The sequence below is a fragment of the Abramis brama genome (genome assembly GCF_963993115.1).
Source record: "Abramis brama genome assembly, chromosome: 24".
In the NCBI taxonomy this organism is placed as follows: domain Eukaryota; kingdom Metazoa; phylum Chordata; class Actinopteri; order Cypriniformes; family Leuciscidae; genus Abramis; species Abramis brama.
The window spans coordinates 27,966,173-27,990,969 of record NC_139986.1 but is presented as its reverse complement, the minus strand read 5'-3'; the positions used below and the strand labels follow the sequence as shown (position 1 = coordinate 27,990,969).

General features: G+C 36.2%; 1 protein-coding gene and 1 long non-coding RNA gene across 2 annotated transcripts; both read left to right on the top strand.

Annotated features, from left to right (window-relative positions):
- Positions 1 to 4,949: 4,949 nt before the first annotated feature.
- On the top strand, positions 4,950 to 17,626 carry LOC311075750 (uncharacterized protein). Its single transcript, XM_084103333.1, has 5 exons — positions 4,950 to 4,985; positions 5,588 to 5,667; positions 6,045 to 6,145; positions 11,135 to 13,791; positions 15,415 to 17,626. The coding sequence occupies exons 3-5, from the start codon at positions 6,046 to 6,048 to the stop codon at positions 16,966 to 16,968; spliced, it is 4,311 nt and encodes a 1,436-aa protein (XP_083959459.1). The 5' UTR covers positions 4,950 to 4,985; positions 5,588 to 5,667; position 6,045; the 3' UTR covers positions 16,969 to 17,626.
- Positions 17,627 to 19,691: 2,065 nt separating this feature from the next.
- Positions 19,692 to 23,209, top strand: LOC311075335. Its single transcript, XR_014604474.1, has 2 exons — positions 19,692 to 19,908; positions 20,287 to 23,209. It is a non-coding gene; the product is annotated as an uncharacterized lncRNA (long non-coding RNA).
- The last annotated feature ends 1,588 nt before the right edge of the window (positions 23,210 to 24,797 follow it).

Genomic DNA, 24,797 nt, shown 5'->3' with positions numbered 1-24,797 from the left:
GTAAGGTGTACATTTGCAAAACTCTTAGTGCTAATATCACAACAGATCATTTTACATATACAGCATTTTACATTACAGTATGTATGCCATGTGATACTGTAAACAGATTACCATGGTAGAGACTGCCACATTACTGTAACTCACCCTTCATCTGTAAATGTCAACTACAGTATACAGTCATATGACACAGTGAAAACATTTACTGTATTTCCAGCAAACTCTGTTCTAGAAAACCTTGTGGCAGTTTCATAACTTCATCACAGCTTTTGATAACACACTAGATAGATACTATTACAAACATTATGGATTCAATTACATAAGTTATGTAATATAAGTGTATTTTCTAATGTGGCAACTGTAGGCTGTATTACTGTAATTATTTCAGCAACAAGGATGAATTGAAACATGTATCTTGCATTGTTTGCTCTTAAATGAACTGATTGTTAAAAGTACTAAACTGAAAGAAGATCATACTGTTGTGTTTCTGTGATTAAACCAAATGTCCTCATTACATATTACAATACTCTTGTGTTTGAAACAATGAATATGTGGACTGAATGAAAGCATGCGATCAGGCTTTGAAAGAATGACTAGCTGTGTTACAAGTGTGATCAGTTTAGAGTTTTGAAAATGTACACCTTACTTGTGAAAATAGTACCAAAGCGACTAATAAAAAAAAAACAACCTGTAAGTAAATGTATTTAAACATAGATATGTAAACGTGTTAAATTAAACACTTTCCATGGGAACATGGACAAAAATGAACAAAAAAGTATTAGCAAATGTACAGCACCACTTTGACAATGCAGTAGCTAAATCTATATGACAAGCAATACAAATTGTTCATTAACAATGTACATCTAAACTTATATTTAATTGTTTTTTTCTTTGTCTTTAATCCTGTACGGTCATGTACTGTGAAGAATGTCTTGACAGTCACAAATCATAATTCAGTTTAAGATCATAATTCAGTTAATAATTTAGTGAAGTGGATCTACTCACAGTATGATCTGCTTTAAACACTCCTCATTCAGCTGACACAGACAACCTGCCGACACCTAAAACAGAGACTGCATTTATACTATAGGCAACACCCATTTTCCGAAGGTCATGTGATTTGTCAAGCACGTTTATTTTACAAGCACAAGCAAATTGATTTTTTATATTTTGATATTTCATATTTTCTTCAAATGTTTAATATATCTGCTGTTCATATGTTCATTTATTAGTGTGTTATATGATTAGAATGTTGTCCCGGTTTTAAAATAAAGCACAGCATGATATTTGAGAGTGTTTCTCCCTTTTCAGAAAAAGTATTGAAATCGCAATCTTGACTTGCTATTAGTATCGAAACAATAATTTTGGTATCGTGACAACACTAGTGTGATGAAAGATAATCACTGTACAGTGTGCACAAATAAATGCCACTACAGCAAACATGTCAAAGAAGCAAAAAAGATATGTAATTAAGAACAAAGAAGAAGAAGAGGACATATGAAGAATTAAAGAAGAATTATGATGACAGAATTGGAGACAGTGTGTCTGTGGTCCAGAAGCTGGAAGAACTAGAGAAAGAGAAAATAAAGCTGACGAATGAAGCTTTTCATGTTGTGGAAACTCTGGAGATGATCGCACTCAACACTGATTCACTGCTCACACTTCAGCACATTGATTCTCTGATTGAGAAATTGAAGGAAATAAATGAACCTGCAAAACCAAAACACTTGAAGACACCAAGAGAGAGTTTTTTTTTTTTTGTGAAACACAATAAATACAAAAAATAAACACAAATAATGCCTCATCTCAAATGATGCTGAAACTCTGAAAACAGGATCCTGAAAATGTTTCAGCTTCGTTCCAAAGTAGTCCTTTGTGTGATGTTAAGATATATTATTATTATTGATCGTAATTGCAATGTTTTATGAATCTAAATGTTTTTTCAATCATCACACTTGCCTGTATTTTCCATTTGCAAATTGCTTTAAATAAACTGCATCTGCTAAATGAACTAATGAACAATAGTTATTACTGGGAATTCTGTATTTGTTTATACAGTAAGATACTATTGAAAATATAGAAGTGACACTGTAAATGCAACAAATAGCTAGAACATTGTAATTAATCATAAAATTATGTGCATGTAATCATTGTCACTAAGAGGCTGTTAGAGACTGTTTTAACTGTATTATAAAGCACTGCCATCTAGAGGCCATTATGAGAAACTGTTGAATATCATCCAACAGGTGAAAAACATGATATACATTTCTAACCTCTGCTTTACTATAAATCTTTACGGAGCCCCCCTAGTCCCACTTTGTCAAAAAAAAATTATTATAACTATCTTGTGGCCTCAAGATAGTAACTCGTGGCCTCAAGATAGTAACTCGTGGCCTCAAGATAGTAACTTGTGGCCTCAAGATACTATCTCGTGGCCTCAAGATAGTAACTCGTGGCCTCAAGATACTATCTCGTGGCCTCAAGATAGTAACTCGTGGCCTCAAGATAGTAACTCGTGGCCTCAAGATACTAACTCGTGGCCACGAGAAAGTGAGTTTTTTCAAGGCGAACGTTCCCTTTAATGTTTCCATGGCGACGCGTTACACCGCAGCCACAATAACATCCTACTGTATGACAGATGTGTCGCTTTTATTTCGCTTTTCCTTTTTTATTCAAAATATTCACAAACTTGCTTACCATGTCATCAACTAGCCTATCTGATATTCCGATTCTCAAATACGTGTAAGTGAGTGTGTTTGGTCATTTAAAAACCTTTATAAATAATCTTGATCTATAACATGATCTATACAACGGTGTATGGGCGCTGCAATGTTGTCCTGTCAGTCGGATTTACAGCACGTGAATTCATCAGTTTCTCCCGAAATAAATTCAAGAAAGTGGCCGGTGAACTGAGAAGAATAGAGTAAACTTTATAGTTCCTTGTCTTGCACTATGTTTGTCTAATATGAATAACACATGTCGGCAAATTATATTTGAATATATTGTTATTGCTGCGTCCACAGACATCAGTGTGTTTCACAAACTCCAAATGTATTGTTTTACTCGTGCTTATGTGTATTTAAATATCTGAAACCAAAAATAAACATTATGAAGTTGAAAAAACTGCTTAGTTGCGATGACAGCGCGGAACGCGTCCGACTCTGGCTCGTTTAAAAACCTTTATAAATAATCTTGATCTATAATAACATGAGATGGGCGCTGCAATGTTGTCCTGTCAGTCGGATTTACAGCACGTGAATTCATCAGTTTCTGGACAGGACAACATTGCAGCGCCCATCTCATGTTATTATAGATCAAGATTATTTATAAAGGTTTTTAAACGACCAAACACACTCACTTACACGTATTTGAGAATCGGAATATCAGATAGGCTAGTTGATGACATGGTAAGCAAGTTTGTGAATATTTTGAATAAAAAAGGAAAAGCGAAATAAAAGCGACACATCTGTCATACAGTAGGCTGTTTTTGTGGCTGCGGTGTAACGCGTCGCCATGGAAACATTAAAGGGAACGTTCGCCTTGAAAAAACTCACTTTCTCGTGGCCACGAGTTACCCAGCAAACACAGAACGTTGGCACAACGTAGCCAACCTTCTAACAACGTTTTAACAACATGGCCAAAAGATTGCTATAACTACGTTGTGTAGTGAAGGTTGTTACAGCGTTGTCACAATGTTGGCATTAAACCACCGTTCAGGGCCATTGCTTAAGGTTGTGCCAACGGTGTCTTGACAACCACTGGACTACCTAATGTACTCGTCACTGCCCTGAAGCGGGAAAATCAGCCTTTTAAATTCCACACCTGTTGTTGGGCTCATTGTGTTCTCATTCATCATCGAGCGAGCAAGGATACGTGAGTATTGCGTTTAGCCTACCTCAGCTATCAAACACAACTTTAATTTCTAATGTGATTAATGTAGCATCGCTCGCACTGTTTAGTTTTTCGTTTGATTTCTCCGCTATTTAGTCTCATTCGTTTCTTTGCTCCTATGGATTTGTGGATGTTTCCCCGGTGACACCGGCTTTCGCTACTGTCCGCCATACAGACCCGGTTTTGTTCATTAAATGTTCTGATCTGCCTTTGCTTTTTATGTTTTATTTTATGCCACAAGTTAGTTATAATAATTTTTTTTTTGACAAAGTGGGACTAGGGGGGCTCCGTAAAATCTCAACTGTGCTATTAATTTTCTATGACATTTTTGGGCCTTGTGTTTATTGCTTCACGTGTTTATTGAGAATATACAGAGAGAATATTAAAAGCTTTCACTTGTGTTTCACTTATATCAATAAATTAATTTAACCAGCAGTTTCTTTTTGTTCATTTTTCATGTATAAATGTGTTCATTTAACTCTGAAATGCAGCAACCCTGTTGGAATCAATATTAGGCCTACAGTTTTTTAATTTAATAAATGTTTACATTTTTACAATCATGAAAGCTCTGAGCTATGCTCGCGTGCACAGCTTTAGCGCACATATGCAGTAGTTTGTATACACTGAACTGAACACTCATCCCCATTTGTTCAATTATCTAATCAGATTGTAATGTTGTGTTACATTTTACCTTTATTTACCAAATAAGTTTTATTAATATTGTGTTGTGTTTTAGATATGTTTATATTCATATTTATATTTGTATTCACAGAACATTAATAAAACAACGATTTGGATTATAACCTGATAATCATTATTTTTTATTTTACAACAGATATATATCACAATGAAAGGTTATTTTCAATACACAAACACACTGTTAAAATTTCAGAACATCTAAAAACTTTAATGAAATGTCACATCCAACTCAGTTTATTATCAATCTGTTCTGAGTGTTCAAAAGGAAAGGAATTCAATTGTTCTACAAATGCCATCAAACAGCAATATTTCCTCTAAATCACATGATAATGAGGGTGTTTCCCTATTTTTGCCTGCAAGAGTTTAAAGTCATCTGGAACAGGAAAGATCCTAAAACAGTAAGTAGATTAAATTAAATTAATTTAATTATCACCTGATTTAAGACCCACCCCAGTAACGAAAGACTAAATGCACGATAAGAGGACAGGATCAGCACAGATGCCATTTCTCCTTTTTATATTAGTTTAATTTCAGTAAGCATCAACATTTAAGACATTTTAATCAGTTTTGTCAGCTCATAACTCACAGGCGAGTGTTTGAAATCCGATCCGATATGTGGATTACAGCCTAATATAAGCTAGGCTATGAATATACGGTATTAATGTGTAATGCAACACATTCTTTTCTTTAATAATACCCGACATTGCTTGATGAACACAGACAAATAATGCACTATCATCATATTTATGTGGATTCATGTTTCATTTGTCAATGTGCCTCTGTTTCTTCTCCGTGATTCTGGACTTCCTCGTATTTTGACACATCCGCATATTTCATATGCTTGACTGAATATGAATGTGCTTCTCTTCATAAACATCACAGTTTGCGCTGCGTGTATCAGTCCTTCAGTGGAAACGCAAATGGCGACTTTCTCTCATCTACAGTTTGTTTGGGTCTTCTTGTGTCTTTTGTGGAATAAATAATTTAATTTGTATTTTAGCCTATAGCAACATTGCTGTGTAACCCAGACTCCCCATGTGTGGAACCAGTCATAACAGATACTGAACTGTCTTCGAAAGGGTAAAACAAGACTTATAATATTTGTAGGCTAAATTGAGTCTTTGATTATTTTGTTTATTTGACGTTTAGAGAAACCATTAAATTGTGCTTATGTAAATATATTTTAAATGCACCTTTTGTTTAACTAAAAAATAGACTGAATTCGGGCTTAATGATCCTAACTGTAAAAGTTTAACAACTACAATACAAACGTTTATTAAAACTGAGGAATTATAAGGCACTGGTCTTTTTTCATAGACTCACCAGATGGCGCTAAAGCTCATATTTAAGAACCAACTTCTGAATTGATAGCTATGAATAATAGCTTTAAAAAATATCTGTCAAACCTCTATCAGTAATCTCACTGGTTGATTTCTTCTTTACTGTGTTTTGTCTAGCATGGATCCAGTGGGAGTGAATTCAATAGAGACTGCAGCTCTAGGGAGACCCTTCCAGCTGGGGATGCTGTATGACTGCAGGAGAGATGCTCTCGTACCAGGTGATCAACGACTGTTCACCAAAGTCTGTGAAGCCTTCAGTAAAATAACTTAGGCCTATCTATTATTTATGAGGGGTAGTATTAAATGTACTAAATCATTTAGCAATATTAATAGATACAAAGCCCTAAATTAAAAACTTTCTCAGTATCTATTAACATCTTACCTTTAAATCCCCATATCAAATATATGACTATTTTATCAGACATCCTATGTGATATATTTAGATTTTTTTATTAATTGTATTGTGTATTTTTCAGTATTTCTGATTTTATTTTCATTAATCATTTATTTTGTTTATTTACTCTACTTTGAATTGTTTCTCATCCTTCTCTCAGGTCATTTTGACCTGAAACTAATTAATTTTTTTTTTTTAATTTTTATTAAAAAATGCAGTGTTCATCAGAGTGGTCCAAGACCTTAGGATACAAAAAATGTACTTGATTCAAGGAGTTTATGTGGTTGTACTAAACAAAAAAAAACAAAACAAAAAAAAAGTAACAAATCCTTCCCTCATGGGTCAATTTGACCTCTTTGGGAATGAATAGAATGTGAGGAATGCTTCAGGATACATAGAAAAACCTAAAAATACTCTAAATTCAAACTAAAAATGCTTTTCCAAAATAATAGTATTCTATAATTTCTACATGTGTATCTGAATGCATACTGAACTGACTTTAGGACCCAGAGGAACAGCTCGTTTGCTCCATATAGAGCTATAAGGCCATCTAGTGGCAAGAGTCATGAAATATCCTTTCTTATACTGTCTATGGAAATATCATTGTAAGAGCCATTATGCTCTATTTAAATGTCTGTTGTAGTTCCACTGGAGAACACTGGGTGGAGTATGGGTATATTGGTAATCAGAGAGCGAGAGACGTTAGGTGTAATGAATGAGGGAGCAAACACTTTTTGACCGTGTTAGGATCATATAAGGACATGTTAACTGGTGATTGCAATGTGTTTGAGCATCAGAACTGAGACAAATAATGAAGATAAATGCATTACTGGACTGGAAGTGTATTTGTTTAGAGCCACGCGTCAGATAGCCCTACAAACACACAATGGCAGAGAAAGAGCAATCAAAATTCACATTACCAGCATGCAGTTAGTGAAGGCAAACAAGGCAAAAAAAGAAGACAGTACAAGAAAAGGTAATGAACAAAAAGTCTTTGGATAAACAAAGAAATAAAACGCGTGTCAATATCGTCGTGGCTTTCCAGCGACCACCCCGTCCTCGGCCTCTACTTCCTCGGACCCTAGTTGCACGCCACGGCCTCTTGAGCACGACCTTCTCTGCTTCGCCCTAAAATTATTTTTATTTTACAAACCTACGTTTTGCGCATGTGCTCCTGCACGCACTTTTCCAGTCACAACACAGCAATCAAAGGAGGACGCGCTGAAAACTGTAATGCTGTTCTCTTTCTTCATAACTCGTACTGAGAAGGTTTGAGTTGCAAAGGAATTTGTGACTGTTTCACCTGTTCAACCACATCAAAGTTTCGTAATTAGTAAGTCTGTGCTTTTTCTCTTTTTGTTCTTATGTGCTGAAGGGCCGCTGTGCCTTGGTGAAACGGTGGTGTTTGTACGTGAAGAGCTCTTTTCCAAAACGCCATAAACCTAAAAAGCTGCCTCAAAGATCCAGCAAAAGTAATGATTATGAATATGTAAAATATTGCAATAAGACATTTTAATTGTTTATTAATTTCTGTGTCGGCTGCAAAGATGAAGTTGACGATAGACTCGCGATCTTCACAGTAGGCTATAGTGAACGCACCGGAGAAATGCACATTTATTAGGCTACATAGTTTTATTTTGTTTTGGATGGTTTTGTTTAGAACCAGCTTTCTGTAAATATATTTCACATTTTTTAGGCCTGTGAGGCGAGGCTACTGTTCGGTTCATGATGATATAATCTCCAGTTCAATCACCTTATGTTGTGATTGATAGCCTATATTTATTTTTATGTATTTAATCCAGGAAAATGGTTAATGAAAAAAATATTAAAATTAAGATACAATTAATACAAAACAAAATTCGTTTTAAAGAAAGGCTTTGTGCTTTCTGTTTTGAGGTCTCTGTGAAAGTTTGAAAGTCTAAGTGCCGCTTTCAGAGCGCTGGCGTCCATAATGGAGAACTGTCACGTAATATTGTTTTTTCCTCATAAATTCAAACACGAAAAATAAAAGACAAAAGACGTTTTTAAAAAGACAAACCATACATTTTTGAAAAAAAAAAAATTATGGATTTATAGCGTTTTGGGGAAAAAATGGATGGATTTATACCATTTTGAAAATGTTTTTTTTTTTACTTTGAATTGATCTGATTTAATAATCACTGTTGCAAGAAGTGCCTAGTTAAGTTTTTTTTTTTTTTTGTAAGTGGAAAAAGTAGGGGCTGCCAAAGATTCTGTTTAGTTAGCTCCTTTATTGTTTTTTTCTATAGCCTACAATGATATAGGTCAAATGCAGCAAGTCAAAAGACCAACTGGACCTTCTTTGCCAGTTTGCACACATTTCTTTGAAGGGTGGCAAAAATATCGCCTGAATATCGATATCTAGATATTGGAAAAGAATATCGAGATATTCATTTTTGTCAATATCTCCCACCCCTACATGCAGAACACCATACTGTATATGTTATGAATCTTACACGAAATTCATCTTCATCACAATGTAACTGATGGTAATGTAAAAAAGTGTATCAATGCAACCTGTTTTTAGCTTATATAACTAGCTCGTTAGCGAATCAAAAAATATATATTTTAAATTTAAACTTTACCAATATCAATATGTTAGGTTGATAGTGAGTACTAAAATACATCTTATTCGTTTATATTCATAAGCAATTAGCATTAGATTTTTTTATTACATGTGATTCTGACATGATGTCACTACATGCACTGTGCTCCTTCCTCTCTGCTTGTCTCAGGTAAATAATGGGTCTTCAGCTCAGCGGTCGGAGTCGCGCGTTCATGTGTTTTGGGGGCGTGGCTTTGTAAGGAGCCCAGAAGGGAGGGGGTGGAGTGAATGGAAATAATGAGCTGTCTTTAAAACAGTCGTGAGAGGTCTACAGACACTCGATTTTTATACTTTCTTTTTCAGAATACTTACATTTTAATTATGTATTGATGTATAAATAAAGTTTAAACAAATTTGGAAAATAAGTTTTTTAAGACAAATCCTACCTACCCTACCTTTAACAGGGTTACGCCCGTTTCACACATACTCCGTTTGCAGTGCGTATGCGGTGCGTATTTTTTTCCGTACCCATGTTAACAGGTTAGAGCTTTCACACTGCACGCGGTTGCAGTCCGTCGATCCGTTCCAGTTGCGGTGCGTATACAGCAGTGCAGAGATCGTTTCCACACCGAGTCTATTTCTGCTGTGCTGCAAACGCTGAATTAAAGGGACAGCGCATGTTTCGTGGTCAAAATGAACACAGATTGACCTGAAAATGTAGAAATTTCACCATAAATGCGATTAATGAAATAAAATGTAGTAATCTTAACATAAATGTATATAATTAAATACTACTTTTTTCACAAGACCGGGGTAAAGCAAGGAAAGCTACAATTTACCTCAACAAGGCGACATAAACAACACTTGTCTCATGGAGGTAAAAAAAAAAACAAGTTCTTTGTGACATGCAAGATTTATTGTATTAAAATTTAAAGAAAAGGCATGCGAGTGGGCTGTTTTTGTCAATTTTAAGTTTTAATTTAAAATGTTTGCGATTTAATATGTAGGCTACATGGTTAAATTTTATCACTTGCTTGAGCAACTTAATATAAGTAGAAGTAGGCTATGCATTGAATAATAGGCTGCCGTTGTTTAAATTGTGTTTAAACGTGCATACGTTAGAGTGTATGTACAAAGAGAATCGCAATGCTGAGACGTTAAGACCGGGGTAAATCAATGGAAAATACAATTTACTTCAACAAGGCGACATAATGAACAACACTCGTCTCATTCGTGGAGGTGGAAAAACAAGTTCTTTGTGACATGCAATAATTATTATATAAAGATTTAAATTATGCAAGGAAAGGGTATGAGTTGGCTGTTTTTGTCAATTTTAAGTTTTAATTTAAAATGTAGGCTATGCGATTTTAATATAAGTACATGGTAAAATATTTTACCACTTGCTTGAGCAACTTAATATAGAATTATATAGAAGTAATGCATTTAATAATATGTTGTTTAAATTGTGTTTAAACGTGAATACATCTATTAAAGAGTATATGTGTACAAAGAGAATCGCAATGCTGACAAAAAAACTTTTTTTAAATAAAAGTTGCTGATAACTTCTTGATTTGAAATACAAATTGTGAGTATGTATTTGTGGTAGGCCTATAGCCTACAGCAGCGGATCAGTTACGCACTGCAAACGCAGCATATAAGCACTATTGCGCGTGCTGCTCCTGCACTGCATACGCACTGCAACACGCACCACACACGCACTGCACACGGAGTATGTGTGAAACGGGCGTTATACATGAAATGTTGAGTTAAAATGTTGAGTTAAATGTGAAGAATGTGCATACATTTGATTTTTTTTTCATTTAATTATAAAATCTAGTAATTTAAAGGTAAATAAAAAAAAAACAATAAATTGCATTTAAAAATAAAATAAATATTATCAAAATGAAATGAAATAATCTTTCTGGACAATTTTTTTTTTAAGGTACGAGGGAAGGATTTGTTACAGGATGAGTGTTGGTAGCTCTGTATCATGATGGTTAGCATTATTGATGTGATAGTCCGCCAGTGTTTATATTTAGTGATACACTTGCTCAGAGAAATTTATTTAAATACCGGTACATTAAATATAAAATTAAATGTAAGAGAATGGTCAATGGTGACAAGAAACACAAAAATAATGTGGTGTTGTTCTACTGGGAGAAAATGCAAGTTGCGTTTTGCAAAGAGGCTGATTAAATTACTGTTTAATGAATACAGTATTTAGACATAAATAAAAATTCTCCATTTCAGGAATCAGACTTTGGAGTAAAGAGCAGCTGAAGGAGAATATAGGCGAGAAACCCCAAATCAATACAGTTTTCACAGTCACCGCTTCAGACTCGATTGAGGAAAAGTCTAGATTGCTGAATATTGATGGTAGTCTGAAACTGAGTGTTTTAGGAGGACTCCTCAATGTAACTGGAGCTGCCAAGTTTCTCAAGGACACAAAGAAATCATTCAATCAACAGAGACTGACATTACATTATCATTCAACCACTAAGTTTGAAGAACTGATCATGAACCACTTTGCTGGAGACACGGCTCACTATGACGATGACGTTGCCACACATGTAGTGACCGCAGTGCTGTACGGAGCAGATGCCTGCTTTGTTTTTGATAGAGAAGTTTCATCTGATGAAGACAAGAGAGTGATAGCAGGAGAAATAGAAGCTGCATTAGAGCAGCTAAAAGGCATTTCAGCCGGTGCAAACATTAATCTGAATGACAATCAGAAGACCGCTGCACGAAAATTCAGTTGTACATTTTATGGCGACTTCCAGCTATCACGTAACCCGACCACTTTTGAAGATGCTATGAAGGTTTTTGAAGATCTTCCAAAACTGCTGGGAGAAAACAAAGAGCTTGCGGTTCCTCTGAGAGTTTGGCTTTATCCTTTGGACAAACGTTTCTCAAAAATAGTAAAGTTTCAACATGAAATCAGCACAGGTTTAAGCTCAGATGTTGACTCTGTAATTGAGAGTTTGAGTACGACTGAGATGAAATGCAGTGATCTTCTGATAGACACGCCAGCTTCAACATTTACTGCATTTCATGACAAAATCAATGACATGAAGAAAAACTGCTACCAGTGCAGATTGAGTCTCATGAAGAAACTCGGCTCTCTCTTACCAAAGATCCGTGGAAAATTCATAGAGGACACAGCATTGATCGATCTTCTACAAGATCATGAGGAATCTCCATTTGAAAGAAGCGCTCTTGAACAATGGCTGAAAGAGAAAGAGGAAGAATCTGACATTATTAAAGCATTGCTCACACAACTTAATGACTCAGGAGCAACGGTAGAAAACAACCTCAATAAAAATTTAATGAATCTGGAAGTTAAACATTTAGTCAGCTACACTTTCACATCATTGAGCTGGACAGATGTTCTGCTTTCTAAACAAAAGGCCTTCCTGAGTTCTTCAACGAAAGGAAAAAATGAGAAAAGCTCTGAATCTGAACACAAGACTTGGCTCACGCCTGACATCCACAATACTATGAGGAACAACCTGAGAGTATTTAAACATTTGATTGATTTAAAAAACAGCAAATCAGTCAAATTTATTGTTGCATCAAAAGAAATGGAAAATAATCCAGGTTCCTGCATTCTTCTGTATGAAAATGGATCTAATGAAGCTGTTTGCTTCACTTCTCTATCAAAACCAGGCTGTCCGATCATTGAAGATGTCAGATATAGACAAGTGGTCCTGAAAGTGTCTCCAACGGGTCCTGATACAGAGGAGCTCAAATTACTATACAAAATGAAGGAAGAGAAAGACTGGAGATCTCAAACTGTGTCAAAGAACCAGAATACAGTTACTCTGACTGATCTCAGACCAGACACTGAGTACAATATTAAATGTGCAGCGGTGGGAAAACTCGACTACACCGTAGAGAGTGATGTGACGCGTCTCACAGTCATAAACCAGGATCTCATCAAGGCCAAAGAGTCTGCTATCAAAAGTCTCAGTTGGACAGAAAACAAGTGCAATTTACTTTTGGAAAACATCAAGGAAACAACTTTTAGTGCACTTCATAAGAAAATACATGATATGCTGCAAAACTGCCAAACGTACAGACAAGATTTCAGTGACCGAATTAAATCTGTGATCCAGTCAGTGAAAGCCTGTGAGAAAGAGTCTCGTGCTCTGATGGATCTTCTTCAAGCTCATGATGAGTCTCCATTCAATGAAAAGAGTCTGATAGAGTGGATCACAGTGAAAGAAGAAGAATTAAACACCGTTAATGAGTTTCTTCAACAGTTAATGGACTTTGGAGCTGAAGTGAACACAAGCTTGGACTCGTATTTGTCTGATATTCAGGTGGAGAATGTGTTTTGTTACACTTTCAGTTCTCTTGAGCTGCCAGATGAGTTGCTTAATGAGCAGGAAAATTACATGAATCCTCAAATGATGAGAAACTCACAGAAGAAACCTGATGTGGCGTCTCAATCGTGGCTCACTGGAAGCATCAGGGAGAAAATGAAAGAACATTTGAACATATTTAAAGAGATGATGACGTCATATAGCAGTAAAAGCAGTAAATTTATGGTTTCCATAAAATACCATGAAAAGCATCCAGGTTCCTGCATTCTTCTGTATAAAAATGAATCTAATGAAGCTGTTTTCTTCACTCCTCCATCAAAACCAGGCTGTCCGATAATTAAAGATGTCAGATACAGACAAGTGGTTCTGAAAGTGTCTCCACCGGGTCCTGCTACAGAGGAGATCAGATTACTGTACAAAACGAAGGAAGAGAAAGACTGGAGATCTCAAACTGTGTCAAAGAACCAGAATACAGTTACTCTGACTGATCTCAGAACAGATACTGAGTACAATATTAAATGTGCAGCGTTGGGAAAACTCGACTACACCGCTGAATCTGATGTCACAAAAGTTATCACAAAGGTATGATGAACATTCATGAAATATCAGCTATAGAATTTATTTTTACATCATTAAACACTTTTATTCTAATCTTGAGGTGTTTTTACATGACTTGTACCCTCCAACACAATCACTGTTCTGGGGCCTCATTTATAACCGTTGCGTACGCACAAAACAGGCCCTGAAAGAGGTGTACGCCACTTCTGACGCATAAGTTGTGATTTATAAAGACAAACATGGCGGGAACATTTGCGCACCTGCACACAAACTCTGACCCATATGAACGAACGTTTTGGAGATGGAGCAGTTTGACGATGGTTAGCTGGAGTTAAATGTCTTCTTGGTCACTTTTAGACATTTACTCACCAAGCCTATCACTTGAAGAAAAAATCCATCCCTTCTTAAATGAGCGCGTTGGGCCGTTAGTGAAACTGACGCATAGGCTTTAAAGCCTATCTAACGGCAGATGAAGTAAAACTGTAAATCTTCATGAGTCCTAATCATAAATAAAGTGTTCATAACAGTTTAAATAAACAAAATAATGATTTATATGTTTTACTTCTGATATAAACATTTAGATTCAATTTGCCATTCTCATTAATGGAGTTAAACACTTAAATTACATGAAATCATTACTGAGAATTTACAACATGTTTTATATTCAATAAATAGAAATATTTTTAGTGGATGCGATGCTTTTGAAAACTTTTCCTGTGCTGTGTTTTAATGTTTGAACTACAGAGAGAATTGCTTATCACGATAATAGCAGATTGTCTGAGAAAATATTTTTGTGCAAATAATGCACAACAAGGCCTATCTGTTTCCATTAAAAATATAAATCAATTAAAAATACTATTTGGCCAGTGGAAATGATTGAGAAAATCTTTCTCTGAAATGTATTTTATAGCCTACTATTTGATTTATTTATTCAAAAACAAGGCAAGGATAGGCTACTAAATGATTTTTATGTATGCAATGTAATGTGAGGGCACATTCTCATGTTTTCCAAATGTCTTGTACCGTTAAACATGTTATCACGTGGATGAATATGCATATGCAGATATATGCAGATGAGGATATGTATAGTAAAACTAGGCGTTGTAAGCTCTATATGGTTCTATGTATATATGGTTATTTCGGGGGAGGAGACGCACATGTGCGCACAATCTTCCGCTGACTGGGATTTATAAAGTGAATTCTGCGCAGGTTCTGTCGTACAACATTTTTGGCTTTCGGGCGCACGTACACTTTTAGTAAGGATCCTACGCACAGTTTTATACTGTAAATGAGATCCCTGATGTTCACATGTAAAGCATTGCTGATAGCATCTCATTAAAGGGCAATTTTAGGTTGCTACTGTAGGGAACCAGGTAACCTCGCCTCACAGAAGACGTGTGGGATGCAAATGAAAAACAAGAGTAAACAGAAAACAGTACATCAATTCTAATCTGGCATTTAGCATATGAGGGGAAATGACAAATAATAAATGTATAATGCTTACCTTTTCTTGCTTGAGCTAGTGTGAAAGGGCCTTTATTAAATCAGGGATGTTTTATAATATGATGATGATTTCAAATATTACATTGTAGAACATTTATGCATCACCATCTTTATTGTTATTGTGTTTTTGTGTTTTACATACAGGACATAAATAATCTCATCAAGAAAAGCATCTTAATCAAAGATGGAAATCCTGCTCGATATCGTCTGCATAAAAAGACAGACAATATTGAACAATCTGAACTATATAGAAAAATGACCTTTGGAGAGAGAGACAAAACCAAATCCCATAAAACCATTCTGATGGTGGGAGAAACAGGAACAGGAAAAACAACCCTAATCAATGCGATGATCAACTACATGTTGGGTGTTCAGAGAGAAGACAAGGTTTGGTTTGAGATCACAGATGATCAGAGTGACCGAACATCAGCTCACACTCAGACCTCCAGCATCACTGTTTATGGGTTTTATCTAGAAGAGAGTCAAACTGATCTAACAATCATCGACACACCAGGATTTGGAGACACTCGTGGAGTTGATCTTGATAAACAGATCGCTGAGAGTTTGCTTAGTCTAAGTAAATCTGCAGAAGGGATTCATGAAGTAGATGCAGTGTGTCTGGTGATTAAAGCAACACAGAATCGTCTCTCTGACAGACAAATATACATATTTGATGCTGTTCAGTCTTTATTTGGAAGAGATATCGCTGAAAACATTGTCTTGCTCTTCACATACTCTCGTGGAGCTCACCCTAAAAATGCCCTGACGGCTGTTAAAGAGGCAAACTTCAAGTGTGCAGTGAATGACGAGAATCAGCCTGTGTTTTTCCAGTTTGACAACCGTCAAGAAGATACATATCACCCACAATACCAGATGGTCCAGGAACAATCATGGAATCTCAGTTTTATAGGAATGGAAGGATTGTTCAAGTTTCTTGACACAAAACAACCAAAATCCCTGAAGATGACTCGAGATGTGTTGCAGAAACGGAAACAGTTGGAGGCAGATATCTCTAATCTACAGTCACGAGTTCAACTGACAGAACTAAAGCAAAATGAGCTGAAACAAACTCAAGATGCTCTGGAGCAGAACAAGAAAGTTGTTGAAGAAAATAAGAACTTTGAGTATGAAGTTGAAGTGCTCTACAAAGAGAAGGTTGATATTGATCGCTCTAAAGCCTATGAGGCGATCTGCTGCAGCGTCTGTGAGGAGAACTGTCAGTTTCCAAATGATAATTGGATGAAATTTTGGCAGTTTCAGAGTGTGATGAAAGATAATCACTGTACAGTGTGCAGAAATAAATGCCACTCCAGCAAGCACGTCAAAGAAGCAAAAATATATGTCACAAAGACAAAGAAGGAGAAGAGGACATATGAAGATTTAAAGAAGGAATATGATGATAATATAATTAAAGTTAGGGACGGTGAGTCTTTTGTCAAGAATCTGGAAGAAGAACTGCAAGAATTAGAGAGAGAGAAAATAAAGCTGGTGAATGAAGCTTTTCACTGTGTGGATACTCTGGAGATGATTGCACTCAACACTAATTCACTGTTCACACTTCAGCACATTGATGCTCTGATTGAGAAACTGAAGGAAATAAATGAGCCTGAAAAAGCTGAAATACTGAAAAACATCAAGAAGAGAGATGGAGAAGGAAAAGATAGAGTACTAAGATTCATAAAAAAAATAATTCATTAGAAGTATTTTTAACTGCAACTTAACCTCTGTGGTCACAAGTTAAGTTTTAAATGTGAAAAGGTCAATGCTGGTTCTCACCAAAACCACACTAGCATAAACCAGCCAGCTTGTTTTTATATTTATATATATATAAAGGATGATGTGAAATGCATGTATTTCTCATTTGTAAGTTGCTTAGAATAAACAGCATCTGCTAAATTAGCAAATGTCAGAAATACTATTGATAATTGTAATTTCTTGCTCTTTGAAATTGACAACAGCAATGCAAAGAGTTTCTGCAGTAAGATACTGTTGTAAATCAAGACAACATTATTATATTGTAAAATCAACAATTGATAGAATTTTAAGGAAAATGATGTGCATTAAAACCGTCACAGTGGCTGTAGAACTAGTTGTATTACTAAGCTCTGCCACCTAGAGGCCATATGAGACAATTATGAGTATCATCCTTCATGAGATATAGTGAGAGACAGTTGTATTATGACTTTAATAAAAACTTTACTGGACTATAAATCTGGATTTATATGACATGTTTGAGGCTCACATGTTTATTGCTTCATTGATTGTCTTTGAAATGGTGCTAACATTAGTCTTATAATACAAATAGAACAGAAAGAATATGAAATGCTTTCACTTGTATCACATTTATCTCATTATTAATACATTTATTTAATTAGTTCTGGTGCAGATTTTTTTATGTTTATTTGTGTTTAATTGCTGAGACACCCTTCCTGAAGATTTTAGCACATTTCTTAAAGCTACAGTATAACTGCAAATTCAAAACCACTAAAATAATTGACCAAACACTTTATTCAAAACTACATTATTGTTAATCTGATTCAAACTTTGGCTTCAAATGGCTCTCAAAATCATCCAAACAGACACTCTGAACACACATTACACACTGAGAGATTAAAAAACAATACGATCATAACCTCATACAACATTAAATATGGTTTTCAGAGAAACTGCCATAATTTGAAATTTGTACAATCCTACTGTAATCAGACAAATTAAAAATTAAAGAAAGTATTAAGTTTAAAAAGAATATTACCATTTTAAACAACTAAACAACTAAAAAGTTTTCCCTACAGTACTGTTTAATTATATGTTCACTACATCTTCAACTATACTTTGGATTTGAATGAATCTGACATCCAACCTCAAAAATTTACTGAATGTACAGATCATGTTGAACAACAAACAAACAAACAAACAAAAAAAAAAAAAGAAAGAAAGAAAAAAAGAACAAAGATTAAAATAAATATGGATAAAAAATTTATTTATTTTGGATCAGTCTCTAGTCTGATGTACTCATGGTAAATCCAGAGAACTGCTCTTTCTGTAAAGATTCCTACAGGTTTTCCAAAGAGTTCTGCCAATGAAGAAATGAGGAGCCCAAAGAGTTATGAATGTATATGTTTATGTTATATATGTCTTCTTGTGAACATTTTCACAATCCAGTCCTGTCATAAACCTAGATTTTATAAAATAATAATAAATCTTCATTATATCTAATTTTAGGTTTAGTGTTTTATTTATATTTGTTTGAGGTTAATCAGTAATTGTGTGTCATTTCATGTCAGAATAGCGTGTCTCATCTCCACTAGTGTGTGTTGTGTTGGTCAATAGTATGTGAATCATCTCGTCCCACTTTGTCCATCTCTTAAAATAACCCACAGCAGCTGAAACAAAGCCTGAGAGACTGGAACAGTAAATGCTGAGGACTGAACTGACACAACTCAAGAAAACATGCTAACAACTAAACATATATGAGGGCACAACAAGACCCAGATCATCCAGTCATTTGATCTGTGTGGGATTCATGTCTCAAATCAAACCAAAGTTTAATAGCTCTAATAATTCTGAACAAAAGCCTGTTTTTTCCAGCTGACAGAACCATGATAAAATTTGGCTTCATTTAATCTTATGGATGAAGAGATTCAAAACAGACCCGGATGAGATAAAGTAACACAGATATGCTGCATTTAATATGTTATTTTAAATAAGTGGAGTCTTTATTTCATGTGATATTGTGGAAATAAATACTCTCTCTGTGACTCAAAGCCTGATCATCAGTCTCATCAGTAACAGCCGCTCTTTCTCATGTTGTGTGTGAAGAGCGGCTGTAGGTTTGGAAACTCCTCATATGAGTTACTCATCCGTATCTATGAGAAAACACACGACACAAGAGGGAAACACACAGTGGATGATAATGAAGCCTCAGGCTCATGTGAATATGAGTTTATATCTGACAGACGTCTATTATATAAAACATAGAGAACATGACCCTGAGGCTTCATTAACATCCACTGTCTGTTTCCTGTCTGTTTCCCTCTTGTGTCTTGTGTCCCTCTCATGGCTATAAGTAGTTACATGAAGTAGTCCATTGGACTAATAACATTAAAATATATTTACAAAAAAACACAAGATTATTTTCTAAAAATATATTTTAATGTTATTAGTCCAATGGACTACTTTATGTAGCCTAACTACTGGATCTTGAAATGGCACAATGCAATTTATTAATTTTGAAAAGTTAAACCTGATGAGACTGTGATCTCCAGCATGGTTCTGTTATTTACACGAAGCCCCGTTCAGCTCTCAGCCAATGAGCGCAGCGCGTTCTGCACGGACGCGCCTCACACACATTCACGCCTCTGTGCGCGCGCCCTCAAAAACTGTCAGATTACCGGCTATGAATCACGGGCGTAAGCTGTCTCATCCCTGAAGTTTATCAGACACCGGACAGGTCCGATTCACGGACGGCCAACATGAGCGAGAGGTTCAGGGTCGTGCCGGTGGCCGCGCATGAGAGCGCGCTTGGAGACGAAACGGACGGAGACACGGTGTTTGACGCCGGTGTCGGTGAGGGCGAGCGCGCGGAGCGGCGGGGGTCGGTGCCCATCCTCCAGTACAGCAGAGAACCCAACAAATACGGTGAGACGGGTTCCGTTCATACGGGCAGAAAGCCTCTCTCTAAACTCTTGTATTATAATAAACGGAGAGCCGTTATGCTGAATATAATATGATAATCGCGCGCGTCCAGAACTCAGTCAGTAGTTTGGCGCGTCGCGTCACTCGTGTAACATTACAGTGTAAACAAATGAACTTAATCGTCATTTTGGTATTAATGAATGAAGTTACATACAAACAAACGTTTGCAGAAAGATCGGTGTGTCTGAATTAATTTAGTCCATCGAAGATATGAACTATTATTTATTGTGACGGTTTGTTTTTATAGATTTCTTTGAGGAGGTTTAATTCTCCCAGGGCCGTTAACCTGATAAAATCTTTTTTTTTTTTTTCCTATTACAGTTTTGTTCCTGTTGTTCAAAGTCACACTTAGGTGCTGATCAAACGTGCCCCTGTCATGTGTGCAGAGATCACAGTCCTACTGGCGAAGGATGCGATAGAGCCGGTTTCTCCAGCCGATATGAAGACCGGCTTCTACAGCCCGTACTTCATTGTACGCACAGTCGGACTCTTTCATCCATGCATTAAGAAGATTTATTGCACATCGAGGAAAAGTTGTCGAGATCCGTTTAGACAATGGTACAAACTTTGTTGGTGCCCAACGTGAACTGCAGGAGGCTATGAAAAACTGGAATCATAATCAGATCAATTCATTTCATGCTTCAAAATGAAATTAAGTGGAAATTTAATCCCTTGGCTGGTTCGTACTTTGGAGGAATTTGGGAACGGCCTATAAGGTCCGTAAGAAAGATTTTAAATTCTATCCTTAAAGGACAAAGTTTGGACGAGGAGGGGCAAAGTTTGGACACAGGCCATTCCTGCGCTTCACATTCAAGGGTCGAGCGTATCAGTACAATGTCCAACCCTTCGGGCTAGCCCTGTCGCCCCGAGTCTTTACTAAGGTCGCAGAGGCGGCCATTGTCTAAACAGATACTTCTTTGTGAAGTTGAATCAGTCTTTAATAATCATCCAATATCCAGAGCATCTATGGATGTTAATGATTTGGAAGCTCTTACTCCTAACTATCTCCTCCTCTTGAAAACACAGCCGTCTTTACCACCTGGACTGTTTAAAAGGGATGGCGTGCCGTATTCACGACGACGTTGGCGACAGGTCCAATACATGGCAGATCTATTTTGGAAGTGATGGATCGGGGAGTACCTACTTCAACTACAAGAACACCAGAAGTGGCTGGTGAAGAAACGCAATTTTGAAGTGGGAGATATTGTGCTTGTAGTGGATGATACAGCTCCAAGGAGTTCATGGATAATGGGCAAGATTATTCAGATCACACAGGATAAAGGGGATTGACACATCAAGTAAGAATCAAAGAGTTCCTGCTTAACCAGACCCATTACTAAAGTTTGCCTTCTTGAAACGGAGGACTTTTAACTATTCTATGACCGACTGATTAACTGACTGACTAACTTATGAGAGCTCTCGAATGACTTACTGAAGACTTTGACTAAAGACTGTTTGATTGACATGTTTACTTCAGTTGATTACGGACACTGTTCACACATTGAAGAATTGGACATTTACACACATACACACACATATTTGTGTATACACTTTTTATTTGTGAAATAAGATTTAGCGATTTCTATGTATGCAGGTAAATATTCAGTGATGTATAACTTGCGTGATTGTGTTGTATTGTTATGATTATTACAGTTTTGAGGTGTAATAATCAGGGGATGGAGTGTATGTGTCAGGTTTGGGTTGATGTCTTTTATTTTGAAATTTGTACTTTCAGTTTGTTTCGCCACTTGGTATAGGTGCATATTACCTGTTTGTGTGTGGTTAGCAAGTAGGAAGGGGGTGAGTAGCTGGGATGCTCACTTTCTGTTGACCGTTTTCATTTCATTTCATTGCTTTTTTGGTTATTTTACTGTCATCATTCATCATGTTGCTGTTCGTTTCAATGTTACAATAAACCACCTGGAGCTGCAGTGGAAACGTGTCAACTTTTACTCCCTCTACTCAGCCTCTTAGCGGTTACCGGCTGCCGCTAGTCTGTTGGGGTTAGGGTTAGTATAATATGTTGACATGTAGTTGCAAAGTTACTTCCCAGCTAACAAATTTTTGTTCCATGAACGTTTTCCAAATGTTCAGTTTAGTTATGGGAACTTTAAAATGTCAATTTTTTTACGGTTAGTATGATGTTCCTGAAACATTCTTTCAATTTAATTTGTATTAACAGCTCAACATTCTACACAGTAATCCTCAAAAAAAACTTTACTAATGGATACAATGGAGACTGTAACACGTAACACTGAAGGAACTGAAGTTAGTTTTTTACAATTGCTATGACAATTTTTTCAATACTTTTAACAATTTTCCTAAACTCTTAACACAGTTAGCACAACATCCGTCCGTGTAGGCTATACAATTAACACATTTCTCGTTGCTTTGACACACAGTTGCACACAGTTAACACATTTAAAATGCTTGAACTTCTTTTACACACAAGCTCAAACAAGACCAAAACAATGGAATTTTACGGCCAAATTTACCAATGCTTTCACACTGTATGTCGGAACAGATAACATCATGTTCTAAACCTAACTTATAGGCTAAAGTCAAACTGAACAGCTGTTCATATTGTGAACTGAAACACAAGTATATCCCCAGTATTTTATTCCATTGCTACTGAGAAATGTATTGATATGTGTTCCATGCTAACTGGGCCACTAGATGGCAGTATAAAGCTGCAGTAAGCCAAGTTCAACACTGAGTTATTGAACAGAAAAGAAGCATTCTGATAACAGTACTCGGTGAGTGAGCCTCGTCAATACAAGAAACAGCTGATTGAAGTTATGCAAATATGGGACAATGTGGTATTCCGCCATTCCTGTGCACTGGCAGCCTGGTTTGATGCCCATCAGAGGATGATGTCCCTTTTCCTTGCCCATTACTCCCCTTTCCTCAACCCCATTGAGGAGTTTTCTCAGCCTGGAGATGGAAGGTTTTTGACCATCATCCACAGGACCAAATGTCCCTCCTGGATGCAATTGATGCTGCATGCCAAGACATCACAGCTGAACACTGCCAGGGGTGGATAAGGCATGCCAAAAAAATTCTTCCCACGATGCCTTGCCAGAGAAGATATCAGGTGTGAGAACATGTGGACAAATGTAGAAGACCGGGCATATTAGAAGATATTTTGTATTTACACATACAGTAATACTGTAAATGGCTAAATTGCATATTTTTGTTTTCTTGGAGAAATGTCCTGTTGCAAATAAAGCCGTTACTGCAGCAATTCTGTCTCTGTCTTCTTTTTTTCATAAACCATATATTCTATAAAGCTACTCTAAGAAGGGTAATTATTTTTTTTGTTTTGGATTTCTGCTGCAAAAACTACAACATGCACACATTTACTAAACCCAAATAAAACAAATATAGAGCAAATATAGAGAGTCTTCAAAAGAAACTGCAGTGCAAAACAATCTATGATCAATGCAATATACTGTATAAGGGCAGACCTGACATATAAAATAATGCAGTTTCTGTAATTCCATCTGATGTTAGTGTTTTTATGACATTGAGCTATGATTGACTAAATGTTCCTGTTGGAAGAGAACATGTGTTAGTGTTTTGGTATTGTGTTAGTGTACTATTGTATTTTGTTACAAAATTAGTGTTGGAGTTTAGTTTAGTTCAGTGAGTGATTTTGAGCATGAGATTAACCGTTTTTTAAATTGTGTGTTGTAGGTGTGTTGGTGCGTTAAGAGTTCAGGAAAATTGTTAAAAGTATTGAAAAAATTGTGATCGTAAAAACAGTGATCGTAAAAAACTCGTTTTTTTTTTAACCTCACATCAAGAATGTCCCTGCGGTTTGAGTCCTGACTGAACAGGAGGCTTGTGTGAAGTTTTCATGTTCACCCTATGTTAGCGTTGATTTCCTCTGGATGCTCCCTTTTTCCCCCACTATCCAAAGACATGCATCAACTAAAGTGTGTGTGTGTGTGTGTGTGTGTGTGTGTGTGTGTGTGTGTCTGTGTGTGTGTGTGTGTGTGTGTGTGTGTGTGTGTGAGAGAGAGCACTGCGATGGCCTGGTCATCCATTCAGAGTGTTTCCCTGCCTTCAATCTGAAACGCTAGGATAGCGAACCTTGGATGCTGTTTGTATAAGAATGGGAGGGTGGGAGTTAGATATGGTTTGTTCCAATTAGTAGCAAATGTGTAGTTAAGCCAACTGTCACTATAGTGAAAGTAACAGAAAATGGAGAGTTTAGAAATGAGTTTACTGAGATGCTCTATATGCAAAGAAACTCTGGCCTCTGATGGTTTATGGAGTCTGTGCTGCTTTTAGTACCATTACAGCTCTATTGTATAGACGTATATAGTATAGTGTAGGTGTTGTTTGTTTTTAACATGTTTATTCTTAGACACTGTTTATTTGCACATTACTGTATGTACCTTTAATTTTTCAGAGATTATTTTTGAATCATGCCATTTTGCAACTCATGCTTGTGATTCTTTTTTATTCTATAACAGATATATATCACACATTGAAAGGTTCTTTCCAATACAAAACCACAATATTACAATTTCAGAACATCTAAAAATTAAAATGAATCATGATGCAGTTTATTGTCAATCTGTTCTGAGTGTTCCATTAGTGTTCCGTTGGAATGGTCCTTCCAACACTCTGAAGGAAGGACCATTAAAACAGTACGTAGATCCATTTTTAAACTGATATATTGCATGATTACTTGTACCCCCATATGAAAAAAACCTGCATGGTTCATATACAGCAACCATATATCTTCATTACTTAAATCGGCCAGAATTACCTTCTGTGTTTCATATAAGGCCAATATATCTCCTATACAAAATCAGACCGAT